The sequence below is a fragment of the Lemur catta genome, chromosome 21 (assembly GCF_020740605.2).
Source record: "Lemur catta isolate mLemCat1 chromosome 21, mLemCat1.pri, whole genome shotgun sequence".
In the NCBI taxonomy this organism is placed as follows: Eukaryota; Metazoa; Chordata; class Mammalia; order Primates; family Lemuridae; genus Lemur; species Lemur catta.
The window spans coordinates 16,376,749-16,396,338 of NC_059148.1; the positions used below are offsets into that span (position 1 = coordinate 16,376,749).

Consider the following 19,590-nt stretch of genomic DNA (forward strand, 5'->3'; position numbering starts at 1 on the left):
TTGTTAGTGCCAAAGTGGAAACTGAGGCTGCTCAATGTCTGATAGCTGGGAAGCAAACCCAGGTCGGTGTGGCCTGCTGGGGGACTGATGGCCCCATCCTCTCCAAGGAGGTGACAGACTCCAAAGGGCCGCAGACGCCCCCTCCTGCTGTGGCTTACTCCAAGGTCAGGACACCGAGAGGTGGCACACGGTGGGATCCCAACCTCAGGGACCTCTCTGAGTCCCTGGTATGTCTACCGTTAAGCTGCAATGCAGCCTCTGATGGCCCCCGCTACAGCCCCACCAGGGCCCCTCCTGGGGAGTTGGGGACTCAGAGACAGAAGCCACCCCCATCTGTCCCCAGAAGCCACAAATCATCATCCCCAGTCCCTCCAGATCTCACCGTGAGAGGACATTGTTCCTCCCCACTGTGGGTGTCCCACTGCACCTCCACCGCCCCCTCCCCACCTCTGCCCTGACGGGTGTGAGCCGGAAGCTTCCAGCAGCACCCGCACCTGAGTCTGGGGAATCTCTGTTCCCACGGGCACCCTGGGCAGGGCAGACTCTCCCGGGTGCCGTATTCCCCACGTGGTGAAACGCTGTGTGTTGCACCGCGTAGGCTCTGACCGAGCCCGGGGCACAGAAGAGGCCCCTTCCTGCACGGACAGGACCAGCTGCTCTTCCCCCCTTTCCCCCAAGGCAGCAGAGCTTGTCCAGCCTTCAGGAGAAGGGTCAGGGGGACCATTTTTAAACCTCCTTCAAGTCTGGGAAGGAGCGTCAGTATCGTAAGCCGTTAGGCCCCAGCCTCCTGCAGGGCAGGGACGGGTCCCCTGGACAATGCCCGAGCGCCCCGGAACCACGGCTAGTGGTGCAGGCCCAGCCACGAGCCCACGGCCCCCTGGGGGCGATGCGGCCGTCCTCACCTCGCATGAAGTGTGGCCTCTTCCTCGGGTGCTCCGAGGAGGTTTCTGGATCGGGAATGTCGAACCACAACGCAGTGTCTTACCCTCCATGCCTTTGCCAGCGCCATACTTTCTAGAACACTCCTTCCCCACCCTTCGGATACCTGGCAGGTCCCTGTTCATCCTTCAGACCCCCACATGGATGTCACCATGGCCGGGAGGCTCTCCGAGCCCTCTCTCGAGCAGTCCTTCCTCCTGGCTGGGAGCCCGGCTCCCAGGGACGATGCTGCGCTTAGCCCGCTGTTCCAGCTGCCCCTCCAGGCTTTGTACTCCCTGAGGTCAGGCTGAGTGTCTCGCTCACCTGTGTCCCCAGCAGTAGCCCAGGGGAGTGTTGTTTCAAAGGGGGTCTCGTGTCTCCAGAGAAACTCTCAGTGGCCCACCGCTCACATTGCCTGTGACGTTACCTTTTACAAAGCCCGTCTAGTCCCATCTCCTCACCTGAACAAGGTCAGCGAGAGAGCAGAGGCTCTGCACCCAGCCCGCGGCCTGCAGAGCCACTCAGCACCCCACAGCACCCTGCCCACCCTGCACTCCCCAGAGACGACCAGCTTGGAACAGTGTTTTGTGACATTAAACCGTACCGTGTGTTTTCCACGAGCTCACCACGCGGGGCTCCAGCCTCCTGCCCCCTTCTTGTGGCACTGTGGTTGTCGGGGTTCTTTCTCGCAGGACTTGGAGGGTGCACCTGGCAGGCCTTGCAAGGGGCCCCCTGGGGACAGCATCTGAGCACGTCAGCAGCCTCACAGGGAACTCAGGGCAGCCCTGTCTCTTGTCACGAAGTTGGGCAAATCCTGCCTGGTGGGCCATTAACCCAGACCTTCGCAGCCCAGGCCTGTGCCAGGCAGGGACTTGCAGGGAACAGGCAGTCCGGTGGACTCTTACAGTGACAGACCATCACACGTGTGTCCACCCGTGTGACCTACTCTATAAGGATCTACCCAGGGCCACCAGCTCATGTGCCCACTTTCGAGGGCCGAGTTTGGGGAGGGCCTACCAAGGTCCACGGCTGGCCGGGGAGGCGGGGCTGGGCCTGGCAGGAGAGTCAGGGCGAGCCACGGCCAGGCCCGCAGAGGGCAGAGGGGGCAGACAAGGGACCGTCACTGCGTGTAGGTTTTTACACCCCGGCCAGGGTGGGCCTATGCCAGTTTGGCTCCAGAGCCCGTCCGTTAGTCGTCCCACCTGGTTCCCCTTCCTGGGCCTCTGCGGACATTCCCCAGATGTGGTGGCTCGGTCGTTGGGCAGAGCTCACAGACTGTGTGGGTGGTGGCCTCACTGCCCCAGAGAGTGGACGCCCCTCCTTCCCCCTGAGGTGACGTGGAGAGACCAGCTTGGCTCTGAGGTTCCCGGCCGGAGGGAGCAGTGGCGCAGGGGCTCACACAATTCCTGGGCCACCCACCCCCGTCCCCTGCCAGCCTGGCTTCTCCCCAGATCTGAGGTGGCCACTGTCTCTTGGCCCCACCTGTCGGCACCTCAGGTGGACGTCATCTCTTCTGTGAAGCTTCCCCCACCCTGAAGCTGCTGCCAGGCCCCTTCTCGCAGTCCGCCAGCTGGAGTCAGCCCGATCCCGCCTGCCCCAGCTACTGGGGACTGGGCTGGGAGCGGCTGGCCCCAGCACGCCAGCACAAGCCAGCACAGGACCGGGGTGAACTTTCCAGGCATTGCGTGGCACACCAGTGTTGCACATGCAGACGTCACCCCCTCCCCAGCAGGCTTACGTGTGGGGAGACTGAGGCTGAGGGGCCCAGGGACTTGCTCAGGGTCGCAGCTAAGGATACAACAAGCCCACGTCTCCCTGGCTCCATACGGCCTACTGCATCAGGTGGAGACATAAAGCTGTCCCTTCCCTTGACCAGGGGCAGGAGGCCAGGAACACCCCCTGCCCTCTCCCATCCCCGCCCTGGCACCACTGACCAGCCCCCGTCTGCAGCTCCACAGCGCCCTGCCCCAGCCGCCCTGCAGCCTGTGTGCCTGGCACAGAGCCCAGCTCAGGGCAGCCTCAGCGAGAAAGAGAGAGAGAGAGAGAGAAAGGTGAAAAAACACAGGAGCAAATGAGTGAATCACTTAGTGTCTGGCAAAATTCCCTAGTGGGTAATTTTTCGGCTCTGAAGAAGGCCAGCCCCGCAGATCCCTGCTTGCATTACTGTTCGGGGCAACCGTGAGCCAGGCCGCCATTCGGGAGAAACCTCGCCGCACTATTAAATGACTCTGGTTTTTAGAATGAGCCTTGAACTGCACCCTCCTGTGCACAGGTGCTTGGCCAGGCCTGTGCGTGGCCACGTTCTCCCCGACGTCAGCGTCCCCCAGGTGCCGAGGTGTGCCTTGGGTGGTGGCACTGGATCTGTCACTTGGTTTAAGGTGGAGAACGGCTGAATTGATACATATGCCCAGCTCGTGCTCTGGGCACTTGTATCGTGAAGTGGAGAGAAAGCCCTGCAGCTTTCGCGTACTCCATGAGCTTGGCTTTAATGGGAAGTCGTGTGCCTGGTTAGGACAGGCAGTGGGTGGTGGTGTGACAAGAGCAGTCCTCCCAAGCCTCCTTCCCAGTAGTTGGTTTGGTCCTCACAACAGCCATGTGAGGTTGGTGTCATTATAGCCTGTTGTCACCATCTGTATTAATCAGGTGCCACCCTGAGGCCCAGAGTGGTCATTTTGCCGAGGGTTGCAGGCCCAGCTATTGCGCTTGGAATCGCAGCCATCTGTCCCTGGGCTGCCCCTACCCCTGGCCGTAGGGTCTGTGTGGAAGGGCTGGGGCTGTGTCACCTGTCACCTGGGCTCTCCTGGGTGGCCTCGGCTGCTCTACAGCTCGGTCTCGAGCCCAGTGTTCTGGCCTCATGGCTCCTGGCCCTGGGCAGAAGAGCCCCGTGGTATTGCCACGATCCTGGGGGTGAGCCCGCCCATGGTGTGAGGCAGGTTCCATCTGCAGCCAGGGCAGCAGGGCCTGGCTGGGGACATGCTGTCCTCTCTGACTTTCATGTAGACGCATTTTCTTGCCCATTGAGCCCTGGGGACTTCCCTCTGCCACTGGCCAGGGGAGAGGGCAGTCACAGTCCCCATTAGGAGGTGCCAGGGGGTTGGGTGGCGGGCACCAGCAGTGGTCTCCTGCAGTCCTGAGGCCCCTCCGTGGGCTGGCAGCTGGACTCTGGGGGCTTGTCCCCACCTCTGCCCCTCCCACCCCCGCAGGTGGGGCCCGAGCAAGGCAGACTCTAGCTGGGAGGGGCTCCTCATAGTTGGTGACTCATGCGGGGGCCCAGGACTTGGCCCCTCCAACCATGGGACCCCCTGTAGCCCTCAGGAGCCTGGAGTGCCCCGGTCCACCCTGCTGGCACCCAGTGAGCACATCTGCGGGCAGGGACTGTGCAGCCGCTGGCGGATGCCAAGGTGCACGGGACGCCTCCGTCATCCAGCCACGCCCAGTTCTAGGCACTGGGGACACCGCGAGCACAGCCCCACCCTCGTGGGACCCACATCCTCATGGGTGAGCTGTAACCTCCAGGGTGACGTGGGACATCAGAGGCAAACAGATCTTCAGAGGAAAGGCCCCGTGAGGTGGGATGGGGTGAGAGGTCACAGGTGCAATGGCTGCAGGGGGAGGGCTACCTAGGGAGCAGGGGCGCCAGGGGCTGGGGTGGCCGCAGGTGGAGCGAGTGCCGGGAGCCGTGGGAGGGGAAAGGAGGACAGTCACAGGGGACCTTGTGCTGAGAACATCTGCCTTCCATTTGGAATGAGACGAGGAGGGACTCATGAGGCCGAGTGGAATGATCTGACTCGCATTTTAGCAAGAGCCCCCGCTGCTTGGAGAATGGGTGCCGGTGAGGCAGGGGCAGGGGCTTGGAGACCCCGTGGGAGGCCCTTGGACAGGGAGAGAGGAGCTGGCGCTGGTGGGGGTGGCCGGTGCTGCTCTGAGGTGCAGGAGGGCCCGGCAGAGCTGCTGCGGGTGAGAAGCGGCCATCAGTCCATGAGGAGGACCTGAGGGTGTGGGCCTGGGCCACCAGGAGCCCCCCGCCCTGGCCCTCACACGGTTCTGACAGGATGCAGGAGGGTCCTTCCCGGGAATGGTTTTGTGCAGCCAGTGAGTGAGCAGAGCCAGTTGGGAGTGAGCCCCACAAAAGCCCGAAGCCCGGCGAGGCGCCCCGGGTGACAGAAGGCAGGGAGAGCAGGGCCGGCCAGCAGGGTGCTGCTCACCAGGCCCACCTCGGCGGGCCCAGATGCGACAGACCCTGCACCCCGGCCCCTGGGTCTGCCAAGGAAGGTGGCGTCCGTAAGAGACACACTCCGGTGCCTGCTGTGGAGCTGGCTGGGCGGGTGCCTGTGACATCCTGATGGCAAGGACGCAGGAAAGCCTGCATAGGAGGAGCGCCCAGCACAGCCAGGGCTCGATGGAGTGGGCTCAGGGGACAATCCAGGTGGACAGGGCCGCAAGGGCAAAGTGCACCGAGGGCCCCAGACAGCCAGAGTGGGAAACAGGCAGGCGGGGACAGGTACGCAGAGGCAGAGCCAGCAGCTGGGGGCCCTCGAGGCATCGCAGAAATAAAGACATGTCAGAAAGAGCCGCTCACAACTGGAAATGCTCTGAGGCTTCTCTGGCCCGGCCCGTCTGGCTCACGGCCCAGCAGGTCGCGGGGAGGGTCCTCGGCCGACCCGGGCAGTGGTGAGGGGCCCAGAGCTGCCCCCACTCGTCCTCCCAGGGCCCGTGGGGCAGGTTCCTGTCCAGCTGACCACTGCTGTGCTCCTGCCAGCTTGCTCATCTGAGGCCTGGTGAGATGGGTAAAAATAGATTCCAGAATTGTCTAAAATCAGTTGGCAAACTGGTAGCCAGATGGCGTCGGTTCCTGTGCACAAGGGGTCAACTGTTGAATGGGGAAAGGGCTATTTTAAAATTTTAATTGAAGTGGAAAGCTGCCTCGCCAGTGCCCAGAGTGAGTCACTGGGAGGACAAGCCTCGACCGTGCCCCGTTGGCGTTTAGGGAGGGCTGCAGCCGTGTGCCGGCCAGCCGGGCCCAGGGCCGCGGGCAGGAGCCGTGCCAGGAGCTCAGCTCGAGTGCGCGGGGACGGTGATGGACGCACAGCGTGGCAGCTTGGCCGGGCCAGAGGGGGCCCCAGCACTGTGGCTGCAGACGTCCTCGCTCTTGGTCTTGGACACTTAAGGTGGCCGAGCTTCATCCAGTGTGGCAGCTCCTGGGCCAGACAGAGCTGGCCTGAATGTCAGCACTGCCTCCTGCCCTTGTGGGGCATGTGCTGAACTTGGGCTTCATCGGTGTAAGGTGAGGCCAGCCCACGCTCCTCAGTGGGAGGGGGGCAAGACCCCGCTGACTCTCAGTGCATCCCCTGGCCACGCAGAGGGGCTCAGGGACACCACGACCCTCCGTGACTTCCACCCCAGTCGCTACCTCCAGACCAGTGAGAGGCAGGGATAATGAAGGCCACGTGAGGACCAGTGTGGGGGGCGGCCAGCCTCAGCCCAGGGAGAGGGGGAGTCCACCCGGGAGCCCAGAAGCTGGGGCGCCACTGTAGGGCAGGCATGTCAGATGCCAGGCAGGTCCCAGCCCGGCTGCAGGTGGGAGCACAGCCCTTTCTCCCGTCCTCCCTGGGCCCAGGGTTACTGGGACCTGCTGTGTGGGCCAATGGCCAGAGACAGGGCCAGTCGCCCCGCCTGGAGCCTCCGGGCATTCGGCCCCTCTTCCCACCTCCTCCAGGGGCCCGACAGCCACCACCCCCATGTCCAGCAGTTCTCACGTCCCTGTCTAGGAGGGAAGTGACCCGGGAGGAAGCTGGTGGTTTGCCAGCAGCCACTGAAGGCCAGGCCTGGGCCGAACTCCCGTGAACTCGAGAGGCTGCCCCGGGCCACACACAGGACAGACAGAGGACCCAGGCTGGGTGACCTCATGCCCTATTCCCCTGCCTGGGTTTGGGGAGCAGTGCGATTGTCGCCAGGATTAGGAACAGCAAAAGCGATTAGAATTTATCCTTCCGCTGAAGTACAGCTGGGCAAAGGTTTCCAGGTCAGGGACACTCTGTGTCTGTCCCATGGGGCACCTGTCAGGAGGAGGAGCAGGAATTCCCTTTGGAGCTCACACGGCATGGCCCCTGACTTGGTTTACCCTGGGTGGCAGCCCTCACAGCCTCCTTCTCTGACGGGAGCATCCCCAGTGGGCGGGCAGGGCCACCCCAGCAGCTGCACAGGCTCCCCGCCCTCCCCACGATGCTAGGGGCATCCTACACCCCAGGCCAGGCCCTCTGCATCTTGGGAGCACCTGCACCCCCCGTGGCCCTTCCACCAGCACCCTTGTCACAGCCCTAGGGCGGGTGTGGAAGGGGCAGGGCTGGGAGACTGGAACCCTGTCCCCATTTTGAGGACAATCAACCTAACAGGTCACAGAATCAGGAGGACACGGAGGCCCAGGAGGTTATGGGCCTGCCCCAGGGTGGGCATCGAGGCAGCCCCTGTGCAGGGCCCAGACACTGGCTCTGGCTCCCAGCTGGACTCATTCCCCTCCCCTGGAACAATTCAGAACACGGGCATGGTGTGGGTGGGGGCTTGGGGTCAGCCAAGTCCCCCCTCCTGCACAGGGCTGGGCACACGCTCCCTGGCCCCAGGTGTAGTTGTCATAGAGCCTCGAGGGAAGTGCGACCATGTTTGGGCCTGGGCTGGGTCAGCAGGGCCCTCCCTGCTTCTCTCCCCGCCGGCCCCTCTGCCAGGCCCCAGGCCTAATCCAGCTTAATGAGCGCGCAGCGCACAACCCAGCTCAGCATTCCAGGGCGGCAGGGCCAGCCGGGCATCTGCCTCTCCACAGCACGGCCGGGATGGGGCCTGGAGAAGGCCGGTGGTGGCAGAAGAGACCCTGGGAGTTGGGCGTGGACACCAGGTGGGTGCATCAGGGGTGGAGGGGGTGGTCAGGCAGCTCATCTACTGCGGGTGACACCCAACCATGGCTGTGACAAAGGCCCTGGGTCCAACCACATAAGCCTCTCAATATTAGGGTACAGCGGCCCTGTACACCCCCCCTTGAGGTGACTGTGACACTTTGCAATCTGCATGTGCCCAGCCTAGTCACCAGGCCCCAGCTGTGCCAGGGGATTTGCCTTCCTGTCTTGCTGCTGCACTGTGCCAGGCAGCCCTATGGTAGCTGTGAGGTGTTTGCAGGTCACACCTGGCCAGGTCATCGGCCAGCAGCCCTGGTCGTGTGAACTCAGCTTTGGTCAAGAGTGCCGGGCGGAGCCCCTTCCCCCCGAGGCGAGGGCCAACACTGCTGCTTAGACAGGGTTATTCCCAGGCGTCCTTGTTAGCATCTCCTGGGAACCCGGCTCCACACCAGCAAGGCCACGGGATCTCATGACATTTCTGCCCTTGCTCCCAGACAGCAGTAAAGATTTAGCTGTGACCACGCTAGTCCCATGTCCTGGGAGACCTGCAGGCACAGAGACTCGGACCCTGCCCCTACGCATGCCTCCTTGTGGCCTTGGGCAAGTCCCTTGGCCTCTCTGAGCCACCTCCTCAGTCACACTTACTCTAGAAAAGGTACTTCGGTGCCTGTGAGAATGCCCCAGACAGCCCTGGCCCACAGTGGGCGTGCGCTGTGACAGAGGGGCCGCTTCAGAAGAAGCAGGTTTATTTGGGGTTGAGCCAGGGAAGGGCAGGAAGACACGTCTGGTGGGCCACACATGAGGGCTTGGGGAGGAGGTGACCCAGGGAGGCTGGAGAGGGCTGGGAGCCAGCCTAGCAGAGGCTGTCAGCTGCCTGGGCCTGGGGAAAAGTGCCAACACTCCACTGTCCCTTGGTGGAGAAAATGGTCATTTCTAAAGTATCTAGAGCCCGTGGACAGCGAGGATAGGAGGTAGGGATCCTAATTCATCCTCACTCTATGTTCATCTTTCCCTCTTCCCTTTTGCTGCTGGGAAGGCCAGATGTCCTCAGATGTGAGTTTGTGGGAATTATTACCATGACCTGTGGCTGCTATGCCACGCTGCTGTTGCGTGGCTCTTGTAGGAGTCTTGTTTTAAATGAGATGAGGTATATAAAAGCAAAGCACCGTCTATGTTAAACCTCACTGACGTGATCTCGGGGCTGCAGAGGGCTGGCGGGAAGTGATGGAGCAGTCGCCATGGGGCAGGGGAGGGGGGCGGGCAGGGGCGCGAGGCCTCATGTAGCTGCCGGTCAGGGCCCACAGACTAGTAGAACCCGGAAAACTATGAAGCATCGGTTACCTCTCGCCATGCACGGCACAGCCCTGCCCTTTGCGCCTTCACTCCAAGGTGGACAAATGAGGGGACCACGCCTTGTGTGGAGGTGGCCTGGTTATATGGAAGGAGCATGGCCCTGGGGCCAGACAGACCCAGGATCCCATCACAGTCACCTCTTGTTGACCTGGGCAGCCCCTTCTCCCTTGCTCTGAGTCTCAGGAGGTTGCAGGGGGAACTGGCAAGGGACTTCCCGGAAGTGTGGCCCAGGCAGACGAGGGCGTTCTTCTCCACTGACAGAAGCTGTCTTCCTCACCTGCACCTGCCATGAGGCCAGCTGGGCAGGGCCTGGCCATCAGCCTGGGGCAACAGCACAGCTGAGCTGTGCCCGTGACAGCAGCACAGTAAACAGGTGGCAGGAATCAGGACTAACAGCACTGGGGCCAAGCTCAGGGCCATGGCACGCAAGGGTCCCCTGGGTCTCATGGGCACAGCAGGCAGGGGGCAGGTAGTGGAGCGAGCTCTGGGTTGAGGACCTGGGTTCCAAATCTGGCTCTGCCACCTCCTGGCTGCATGCCATCGGAACCTGTTTCACTGTCTTGGAATGGAGTAAAGGTCTCTGTCCACCCATTTCATGGGGCTCCTGTAGAATCTGGAATGTTTCCGAGGCTCCCAGAGGGGTACTCTGCCCCTGCCACCATCCCTTATACCCATTGGCATAGAACCAGCAAAGAGGTGCCTTCTGGTCTGGCTACTGGGATGGTGCGTCACTATGTCTGTTGTCGGGGTCCCCACCCTGAGGTCTACAGCAGAGAAGGAGGGATGGGGCTGCAGGGGAGGCAGGGAGGCCATTGTAGGACCCAGGGCAGTGAAGGCCTCGGCTCCAGGACACAAGCCTGGGAGTGGCAGAGTTGGGCCTGGAGCCAGGGCCCTCCCAGGCCCACTAAATTGCATGGTGGCCAGTGACTGCAGCTCCACACCCAAGGGGGAGCCTTACAGACCCATAATTTGCAAACTCAAAATAGCCCCAGATCTTTAACCACCCTGGACACAGCCTCTCCCACCTTCAGGACCCTGTTAAGTGCGTAAGACAAGGTGATTTCTTTCCTTCCCCGAGACGGGCTCTCCTCCCCACCCCAACCTATGCCAGGACACCTGGCAGTATAAATCCTTGCTTAGGTGTGGCCAGGCAGAGACCTGCACCCAGACCTTTCCAGGGAGGGTGGGAATGAGTGTGCCTCCTTGGAGCCTGCTGCCTTTGAGGGGGAGCTTCCAGGAACTGAGCCTCAGTTTCCCCATCTGTCAAATGGGGATGATCTCACTTGTCCTACCTCGAGGATTTTGCTGGGTGAGCTGAGATGGGGAAGCTTGTGAGTGCAGGGTCTGTCAGGGATTACTGTCTGTCTCACGGTAAGGACACAGGCTCAGGGGGCCGGGTGGCCTGTGCCAGAACCCAGGTTTTCTGACTCCTGGTAATGTGTCCTTTTCCACTACTTTCCTGGCTTCCTTGGGCAGGTCATGCTGCATCTCCAGGCCCCATTTCCACATCATCAGAATGAGGAGGGGCACCCATGCCCTGCCCACCTGCAAGGGTGCTTGGTGGGGGGGCAGTCGATGGAGAGAAGGTGCCCAGAGAAGGGCTTGTTAGAAGAATGATGTCCCTGGGCCAGCTGAGCAGCCAGAACTCTGGAGCCCCAGGCTGGGGGTCCTTTCCTTCCAGCCAGACTGGCTACCGGGGCTCAGGCTCTCCCTGTGGGCTGAGTGAGCCAGCTGAGCCCGGGCAGGGCACCCCGATGCAGAGTCGGGGGTAAGCCTGCTCGCCCCTGGAGGGACTGGTCCTCAGGAGGCCCAGGACGTACCCCCTTGCTCACTCCCACTGCCCTCAGCCCCAGTTCCCTGGTAGGCGCCACCCAGGCAGCAGATACTGTGAAGCACTTGCTGATCTGGGGGGATTCCACGGGAAGCAGGTTATGGTGGAAAGAAACAGGCACAATCGCTGGAGAAACTAACCAAGCTGGCAGGTGCCTGGGCGGGCCCCACGGAGGCAGGGCCAGGTGGTTTCCTGGGGAAACAGCACAAGAGGTCTGAGGAGCACTGGGAGCTGCTGGTGGTGGAAGGCCTGCAGGTGCCCGTGCAGATGTGGGTGGTAGCCCCCAGGGCTGTATCTGTGCAGTGCTCCCTGGCCCAGTGCTCCACATCACCTCCCCACTTCCTCCCAACATCCGCTGGAGACGGTGCTGCCTTATCCCTGTGTCGCAGAGGAGGGCCTGTGGGCCTGCCTCTCTGCAGGATGGCTTGTCTCTGACCCTCTGGGTCAGACAGTGCGTGATGCGTGTGGAGCCCAGCGGGCACTCGGGGCAGCTGGTCCAATAACGGGTGGGGAGGAGTGCGGGGGAGCTGCAGCCAGACCACTGATGCAGGCGTGGGCCAAGGAAACGGGTCCCCTCCTACTGGGTTAAAGAAGGTGTCCAGAAAGGGCGAATCCAGAGGTCCCCACATTGGACTTCACTGCCCTCCAGGGACAGCTGAGGCCTGGGCCTTCGTCTCCACTATAATGACAGAATGACTGACCCCTGCTTTATAAGAATGTGATGGAACCACCTATGCACCTGGGAAGCTGAAAAGAATCTGGATGTCATACTAGGCCACAAGCTTGAAGGGGGAAACTTAAGAGTTATATGATACAGACTGTGACGTAACTTGGTGGAAAGTTCCAGTCCCAGTTCTGCCAGATAAGACCTGTTACCTCTGAGCTGGGTAGTACAGCAGAGTGTGTCTTTCCTTCCTTCTGTGCCAAAGCCAGGGACTGGACTGAGCTGCCAGGGCTGCCTTGGGTTCCAGTGTAGTCAAGGGTCAGTGACAAACGGGAGGCCCAGCATGCAATGAGGATGTGGCAGCAGAGAGCTTGGACCCCAACCAAGATGAGCAAAAGACTCAGCAGCTTCCAGCTCCAAGGGGCTGTGCTGGGGAGGCAGCGTGCAGACCAGTGACGCCCAGGTGTCGTGCTCTCCACATGGCATCCTGTGGGAAGCTGACCAGCATGGGTGCCAGGGTTCCCACGTCCCCAGAGAGGTCAAAGGGGCAGCAAACCTGTTTCTGACCACCCCAGCAGAGGGAAGGAGGCCAGACAGCACTCCCAGGGCCTTCTTCCCTGTCCCTGCAGCTGGAAAGGTGGGGGTGTGGCAGGTAGGAGCAGACAGGCCCCCACTGGAGGCCTGGGGCTCACACAGCCACTCCCCCACCCCAGGCCTGCAGGGACTTCCTGGAACTAGCAGAGCTACACAGCCGGAAATGGCAGCGGGCGCTGCAGTATGAGCAGGAGCAGCGCGCCCACCTGGAGGAAACCATCGAGCAGTTAGCCAAGCAGCACAACAGCCTCGAGCGGGCCTTCCGCAGCGCCCCTGGCCGGTCCAACAACCCCACCAAGAGCTTCAGCGAGGGTGAGTGGGCAAGGGCTGGCCGGCCGGCTTGGGTCCGTTGCTCAACCTTCAGCTTCTCTCTCTGACACTGGCTGCGCTTACACTATTTCTGCTGTGCCCTCCTTACACACCCCTTAGTGTGACCACATGTGGGCTTGTCCTGGCCAGCTCTGGCCTGCCTCTCAGTTGGCTTCATATGTCCCCTGCCCATCACTCACTGGCAACAGTATCCCTGCACTAGGTTCAGATTCTGAAAAGAAACGTGAAATGAGCCCAGCTGTCCCCTTTGTGGCAGGGATGCCAGGCGGCTGCCCACCTGACCTTGGGCAGGGGTCCATCAGAAAGGGAAGCTGGGCAGACTGACTGTCCCATGTGTTGAGAGTCAGGGAAGGCTTCCAGAAGGAGGCCTCGAGCAGTGACTACACTGGAAGGAAAGCACCTCATCCCAGAAAGGGAGCGAGGCAGCCGCAGTGCAGGGCGGGAGGGGAATGGGGGGCCGGGGTGGGGCAGGGGCAGAGAGGGGGAGGCCCTTGGCTCTGGACTTCCTCAGGCAGGCAGGACGGGCCTTTTTTGAAGTTGCGAACTAAAGCAGCGGCTCTGCGTGTGTCTCTAGGAAGCCTCTCGACTCAAAAAGGAGAGGACAGTGAGGAAGATGAAGATACCGAGTACTTCGATGCCATGGAAGACGCCACATCCTTCATCACCGTGATCACTGAGGCCAAGGAAGACAGGTGCGGCTCTCGCCCAGCAGGGACGGCTGCGGCCTGGGAGGAACCTCCCACAGGGGCAGCCTCTCCCACCTCGTTCTTAGGTTCCAGCTGCCCTTCTTTTCACCAGCTCTATATACTTGGGGGGGGGGGGGTCCTTTTTAAAATCTTGCTCTGGATAGGATTTTTGTTTAGATTCTTTTCTTCTTCAAATCAAAAGGCTTTGAGGAGCCTACATGAGGATTTTAATTTGAAGTGGAGATGCAGTTGGGCATGGGCTGGACCCAGTCCCAGCGTAGAGGCTGGGTCCCACGGCTGGGGTCCGAAGACCCCGGCTCACTCATTCTTGCTTCAGAGCTGCATGGGGTCCCAACAGCTCCCTCCACCGTGTCAGGAGAACAGATTAGAGATGCAGGAAGTTTCTCGTCTTCTATTTCCAAGACTTTGTTTCATTTTTCATAAAAGCCTGCTCTTTCAGGGTGTTTCTAAATACAGTTACTTGTCACTTAACAAGGGGGATACGTTCTGAGAAACGCGTCATTAGGCGAGTTCATCGTCATGTGAACATCCCAGAGCGTACTTCCACAGACCTAGCTGGGCCACAGGGTAGAGCCCGCGGCTCCTGGGCTCCAAACCGCGCAGCCTGTGACCGTGCTGAACACGGCCGGCAACTGTAACACAGTGGCAAATATTTATGTATCTCAACATACCATAGAACACACAGTAGTGACCGGGACATTTACTAGCAATAAAAACGCCGTAGAGATCCAAAACAGATGCCCGTGAGCATGGCCATGCCTGTGCACCACGTGTGCAGGGAGAGCATGGGACAGGCAAGCAGGCTGGGCGCAGTGGGCCACTCCCTTCTCACCTGGTGCTTGTCCTCTGTGGACCCATGTGCTCTACCTACCTTCCTGTCCCAGAATCTTCCAGGGAAAGGGCTGTTTGACTCCTCCTTGTCCCTCAGGGAGTTTCCAGTCCCATCAGCAGCTCACAATCATTTTCTGTTTCCCAGGAACATTTTAAAATTGCTTACACTGTTCTCAAAGTTAGCAGCGTCACCCCCTTGGGTCTGCAGCCAGGAAGGTCCTGCTTGGGCTGCCCCAGCCCTGCCCACCCCTCACAGGCCCGGAGCCCCCAGGTTTCTGTTAAGGACTGGGTGATTCCTTCCCATGCCCTGAGGTGCTGACTGCTGAGTGCCTGTTACCACCCAGTGGGCCTGGGTCACCCCTCCATGGGGCTCCCACAGAGCCCAGGCCCCCTCAGGAACAGTGCCCCCTGCTGCCGTGGCCGACCACCCCCAGTTCAAGTATCCATGGGCTCGGGAGGCGTCAGACGCCCTTCCTGCTCTCCAGGAGCCCCCGTCGTCTAGTGTGGGAGTCAGGCAAGCAGACAATGAGGACACGTGGGTCTGTGACAGAAAGGGGCTGATGGGGCTCTATGAGGCTGTCCCAGAGGTGGTGCCCAACCCCAGCTTCATCTTGGGCCTGGGTCAGCCAGCCCACAGGACGGGCAGGGTGCAGAGACCCCAGACAAGGGCTTTGCTGAGCAGCTGCTGCCAGGGGCCTCAACAGGTGAGGACTCCTCCAAATTGCTGACCTGGGTCCCTCAGCCCCCACCTTCAATGTCCCGAATTGGAGATTCCCCCATTAGAAGCAGCCTTGGGCAGGTGCCCTCAGCCCTCACTGAGGCGTCTGGATAGAAGGTTGGGCCAGGTCCCGAAACCTTGGGATTTGTCACTAACTTGCTTCCCCCTTTTTGTTTCCTGCAGAAAAGCTGAAGGTGGAACCGGGGCAGGCTCCGTGGACTGGGCCTCATCAGACAACGCAAGTGAGGTGGGTGTACCCCAAGAGCCAAGAGGTGGCTCTGGCCTGGGGCCAAGCTCCAGGTGGCTGAGTGAGACAGGCCAGCAACAAGAACTGGGGGCCACCGGGCAGGCCCAGCGCTCTGGCTACCTTCAGGTCCCTGATATGCCTCCGATTCAGTAGTCCAGACAGAGCCGCCTCCCTCCTGGCAGCAGCATGCTGGAGGCCAGCCTGGCACTAGTCCTTAGAGGGTCAGAGGGCAGGGCAGGGATCTGGAGGCCGAGGGGGAGCTCTGGCCTCCACTGACGGGCATGCCCTGCTTCTCTGGCAGGTGCTAGATGCTGCCTCACTTGTGCCCAAGGTTTCATCTAAGGTCAAGAGAAGAGTCAGCATCCCCAACAAGCCCAACTACAGCCTTAACCTCTGGAGCATCATGAAGAACTGCATAGGCCGGGAGCTCTCTAGGATCCCCATGCCGGTAGGTGGCTCAGGTGGGGGCAGCCTTGGTGGATCCTCTGGGGCTGTTTTCCTGTACATGGATGAGAATCAATGGCCTGTGTGGAGTACACACAGCCCCAGGGTGTCATTTTCTGAATGGCACGTGAGGAACACATAACTAATTATCTAGTTGTCAGCACTGCCCAGTCCCTGGGAGAGCAGGGTCTTCAGGCTATGAGGGCAGGGGCTTGATCAGAGACCTGGGGAACTCGGAGCACCTCTGGACCTGACGGGCCTCAGTGTCCCGGCCGCCCCAATGCCATAGATGGGGAGTGGCAGGATTGGGCTGTGTGAAGAGGGGACAGACGCTCCATGCTGGGAGCCATCACTGGTACCTTCTCCAGGAAGGAGAGGCTCAGCAGGGTCACACAGGCCAAAGCAGAGCTGGGACCCTTGTGCCGCGAGGAAGGGTTCGGGGGCTCCAGGCCAAATGGTTTCACTGTGTGACCCAGAACAAGTTCCTTCACATCTCTGGGCTCTGTGTCCACATCTGCACTGGGGAGGGTCACAGGGCCCTTCACGGCCTCTGGGAGGAGATGATGCAGGGAAGATTCTCAGCCGACGGCGTCACAGGGAACGTGAACCTGCCCTGCCTGAGACTCAGATGGCGGCCCTGAAAGGCCCATCCATCCTCTGCTGGCCCCTCCATGGAGAACCTGCATCGCAGCTGAAAGTGTGAGGAAGACGCGCTTCCTCCACTCATGGATTCGTTTGACCGTTCACTCATCTATTCTCTGATTCCTGTGATTCAGCACTGCTGAGACAGCTGTGGACAAGTCAGAAACCCTGGCCTTTGTAGGGTGTCCCTGTTTCAGGGCAGAGTGACAGTGAACATATAAGTGTATACGAGGCAGCATGCCAGAAGGTGGGGAAGGCTAAGGAGAAAACTGAGGCAGGAGGGGCCAGGGAGGTTAACAGGGTGAGGGGCTGCAGTGTTGGTCAGGGTTGTCCAAGGAACCTGTGAAGATGTTGTCTGAGCAAGGATGTCCCTGAACATCCAAGAAAATCCAGGTGCCCGGACTGAACACCCCCCGCCGTACCCCCGCAGGTGAACTTCAATGAGCCCCTGTCCATGCTCCAGCGGCTGACTGAGGACCTGGAGTACCACCAACTGCTGGACAACGCGGTGACCTGCGCCAGCTCTGTGGAGCAGATGTGCCTGGTGGCCGCCTTCTCCGTGTCCTCCTACTCCACCACCGTGCACCGCATCGCCAAGCCCTTCAACCCCATGCTGGGGGAGACCTTCGAGCTGGACCGCCTTGATGACATGGGCCTGCGCTCCCTCTGCGAGCAGGTGAGCGGCCACCCTAGTGCTGGCCAGTGCCCACTCACATCTGCCCAAGCTGCTCCTGCCAAGCCCAGGGTCAGAGCAAGACAAATGGGAATGTGGCCTCTTACCCCGACTGCCCATGCCCAAGGGGCCATCATGCTGAGTTCCAGCGGGGCCTCACACGATAGGGACGTGAGAGGAGAGCCCGGTGAAGACAGGCTTGGGTCTGCTGTGTGGGAAAGGGGAGGACACAGCTCCTGGCCAGGGAGCCAGGGAGCCATGGAGCAGAGGTGGAGGGACATCTGCAGGCCCTGCTGGGGAGTCCGGGCAGACTAAAGTGTGGGGTCACCACTGAGCTGGAGGGTAGCAGGCAGGAGGAGCCGTGTGTGTCGGGATGGACTCTGCCCCTGCCAGTGACAGCAGCCTCTGTCGCCCCCACCCCTTCTCCATCCCTTCCCTAAGGAGATAGGCCAAGACCCAGGGCAGACGCCTCAGCCCACTGTTGGAAAAGAGGCAAATCTGTTTAGCTCATGGGATGAGCACGGGAAGCCAACAGGTCACAGAGCCATGCCGGTTAGTTTAAAGGTTCTGACTGCAGCGACCCCATGCAAGGGTGCAGGTGCGGCAGCCAGACCTGAGGGTGGGGGAGGCCAGAGCCAGCAGGTTTGCTGACAGTCAGGGTAACCCCCAGGTCTTGGCCAGGGTCCTTGGCCTGAACCACAAAGGAAATACCTCTCTCCCTTCAGCACGTGTTAAGTTCCCTCCACGTGACACGTGCTGTTCAGGCACGGAGGGTGCAGCCAGGCAGTGAACAGATGTGGCTCCTGTTCCCATGGGCCTGGTGGGGGGGGGGTGGCACGTACCCTGGATGTTTCTGGCTCTTTTAGAAAGGAAGGGGTGGTCAGGGAGCAGTTTTGCTGACGCAGAGAGTTGGGGAGGAAAGGAGATGAGGGTGGAGTGGAAGCAGCAGAGGGCTCCGACTTCGCTCTGCGTGGGGGGCCTGGCCCTGACCTGGGTGCGGAGCCCTCTTGTGCAGTGGGGGTGGGGGGGACATGGTGGAAGGGGCGGATGCTGGATGTGCTTTGGAGGGACTGCGGACAGCCTTTGCTCAGTATTAGAAGAAGGGCATGAGAAAGAGTGCCAGGGAGACTCCAGAGCAGTCGGAGGAGGTTGGGCCTGAAGTGAAAGCATGGACGAGGCAGAGCTCCAGGGCCAGCCTGTGTGGTCACATCCCTGCATTTGATTGCCCATGGGGGTGGCCCTAGGGGACTTGTGGAGGCAACAGCTGGGCTCAGGGACAGCTCACCTGTCACCTGGTAGGGTTGGCAGTCTGAGCTTGTACTTCTCAGAAACAGGAATCGAGTGGGGGTGCCTCTTGTTTAGACAGGAGGCCAGGACAGGGCTGGTGCCTGGGGCCCTGCAGCCACAGAGTCATGGGATGAGGAAGAACAGACAATGGAGAGTCGGTGCTGCCAGGAAGGAAGGAGAGCACTGGGGTCGGGGGGGGGGGGGGTCCTTTCCATGGCCATAGTGCTGCATGTACTAGGGACAGGGCAGGCCGTCCCTCCCTGGCTGGGGAAGTGGTGCCTGGGCCTGTGTCCAGCAGATGCTCACATCCTGGGTCTGGTCTCAGGTGAGCCACCACCCCCCATCAGCTGCACACTACGTGTGCTCCAAGCATGGCTGGAGCCTCTGGCAGGAGATCACCATCTCCAGCAAGTTCCGGGGAAAATACATCTCCATCATGCCACTGGGTGAGCGGGGCCCTGTGCCTTCCTGGGAAAGACATTCTGCTTAAGAGGGAGGATTTTGTCAGCCCAAAAGCTGGCTTGGGGCTTCCAGGGGAGGACCTCCCTGCAGGTCGGGGGACCTCTCCTGGACAGGCATCCTGCTGGCTGGTGCCCTGGTCCACCCACCCCAATCCCCAGCCTGCATGAAGACTCCTGGGTCTCAAGACACTGGCCTACGGGCAGGCTGGCCAGAGCCCCACATAGGGGGGCATGACCTCTGACCTATACCGGCTTCCAGGTGCCATCCACTTAGAATTCCAGGCCAGCGGCAATCACTACGTGTGGAGGAAGAGCACCTCTACTGTGCACAACATCATCGTGGGCAAGCTCTGGATCGACCAGGTCAGAGGTGCCCTTGGGGAGGGGGTGTATGGCCTGGGGATTGGCCACTGACCACCACCCTCTCTTGCTAGTCAGGGGACATCGAGATTGTGAACCATAAAACCAATGACCGGTGCCAGCTGAAGTTCCTGCCCTACAGCTACTTCTCCAAAGAGGCAGCCCGGAAGGTAAACAGGCTCCCCCCTCAAAACCTCAGGGGGCCCAGAGCGGTGCATGCGCCTACACTGGTCCTGCCAATGTCCACAGGTGACAGGGGTGGTGAGTGATGGCCAGGGCAAGGCCCAGTACGTGCTGTCAGGCTCGTGGGATGAACAGATGGAGTGCGCCAAGATCGTGCAAAGCAGCCCCAGTAGCCCCAGCTCTGACGGGAAGCAGAAGACGGTGTACCAGACGCTGCCGGCCAAGCTGCTGTGGAAGAAGTACCCGCTGCCGTGAGTAGGCCCCTCCGCGGGCTACGAGACAGGGGTCAAGGCAGAGGGAAGGAGGCCAGTGAGCAGTAGACAGGCAGAGGACCCCCCCACACACACAGGAAACAAGTGATAGGCACAGGAGGTCGGGGGAGGTTCGGTCCCCACGTGGGCAGAGAACAATATTATGCAGCTGGCATCCCAGCAGGGAAGCCAGACACCCAACAGCAAGTAAC

At 60.9% G+C, this 19,590-nt stretch overlaps 1 protein-coding gene across 4 annotated transcripts in view; it reads left to right on the forward strand.

Moving 5' to 3' along the window:
• Nucleotides 1-19,590, forward strand: part of OSBP2 (oxysterol binding protein 2) — a 143,259-nt gene that overhangs the window by 114,618 nt on the left and 9,051 nt on the right. For all 4 annotated transcript variants that reach the window (XM_045534484.1, XM_045534485.1, XM_045534486.1 and 1 more), the window contains 9 exons: nt 12,364-12,556; nt 13,149-13,266; nt 15,014-15,077; nt 15,379-15,525; nt 16,594-16,839; nt 18,449-18,569; nt 18,844-18,947; nt 19,019-19,114; nt 19,194-19,378. In XM_045534484.1, the coding sequence (XP_045390440.1) occupies nt 12,364-12,556; nt 13,149-13,266; nt 15,014-15,077; nt 15,379-15,525; nt 16,594-16,839; nt 18,449-18,569; nt 18,844-18,947; nt 19,019-19,114; nt 19,194-19,378 (1,274 nt within the window). The remainder of the gene's footprint in view (nt 1-12,363; nt 12,557-13,148; nt 13,267-15,013; nt 15,078-15,378; nt 15,526-16,593; nt 16,840-18,448; nt 18,570-18,843; nt 18,948-19,018; nt 19,115-19,193; nt 19,379-19,590) is intronic.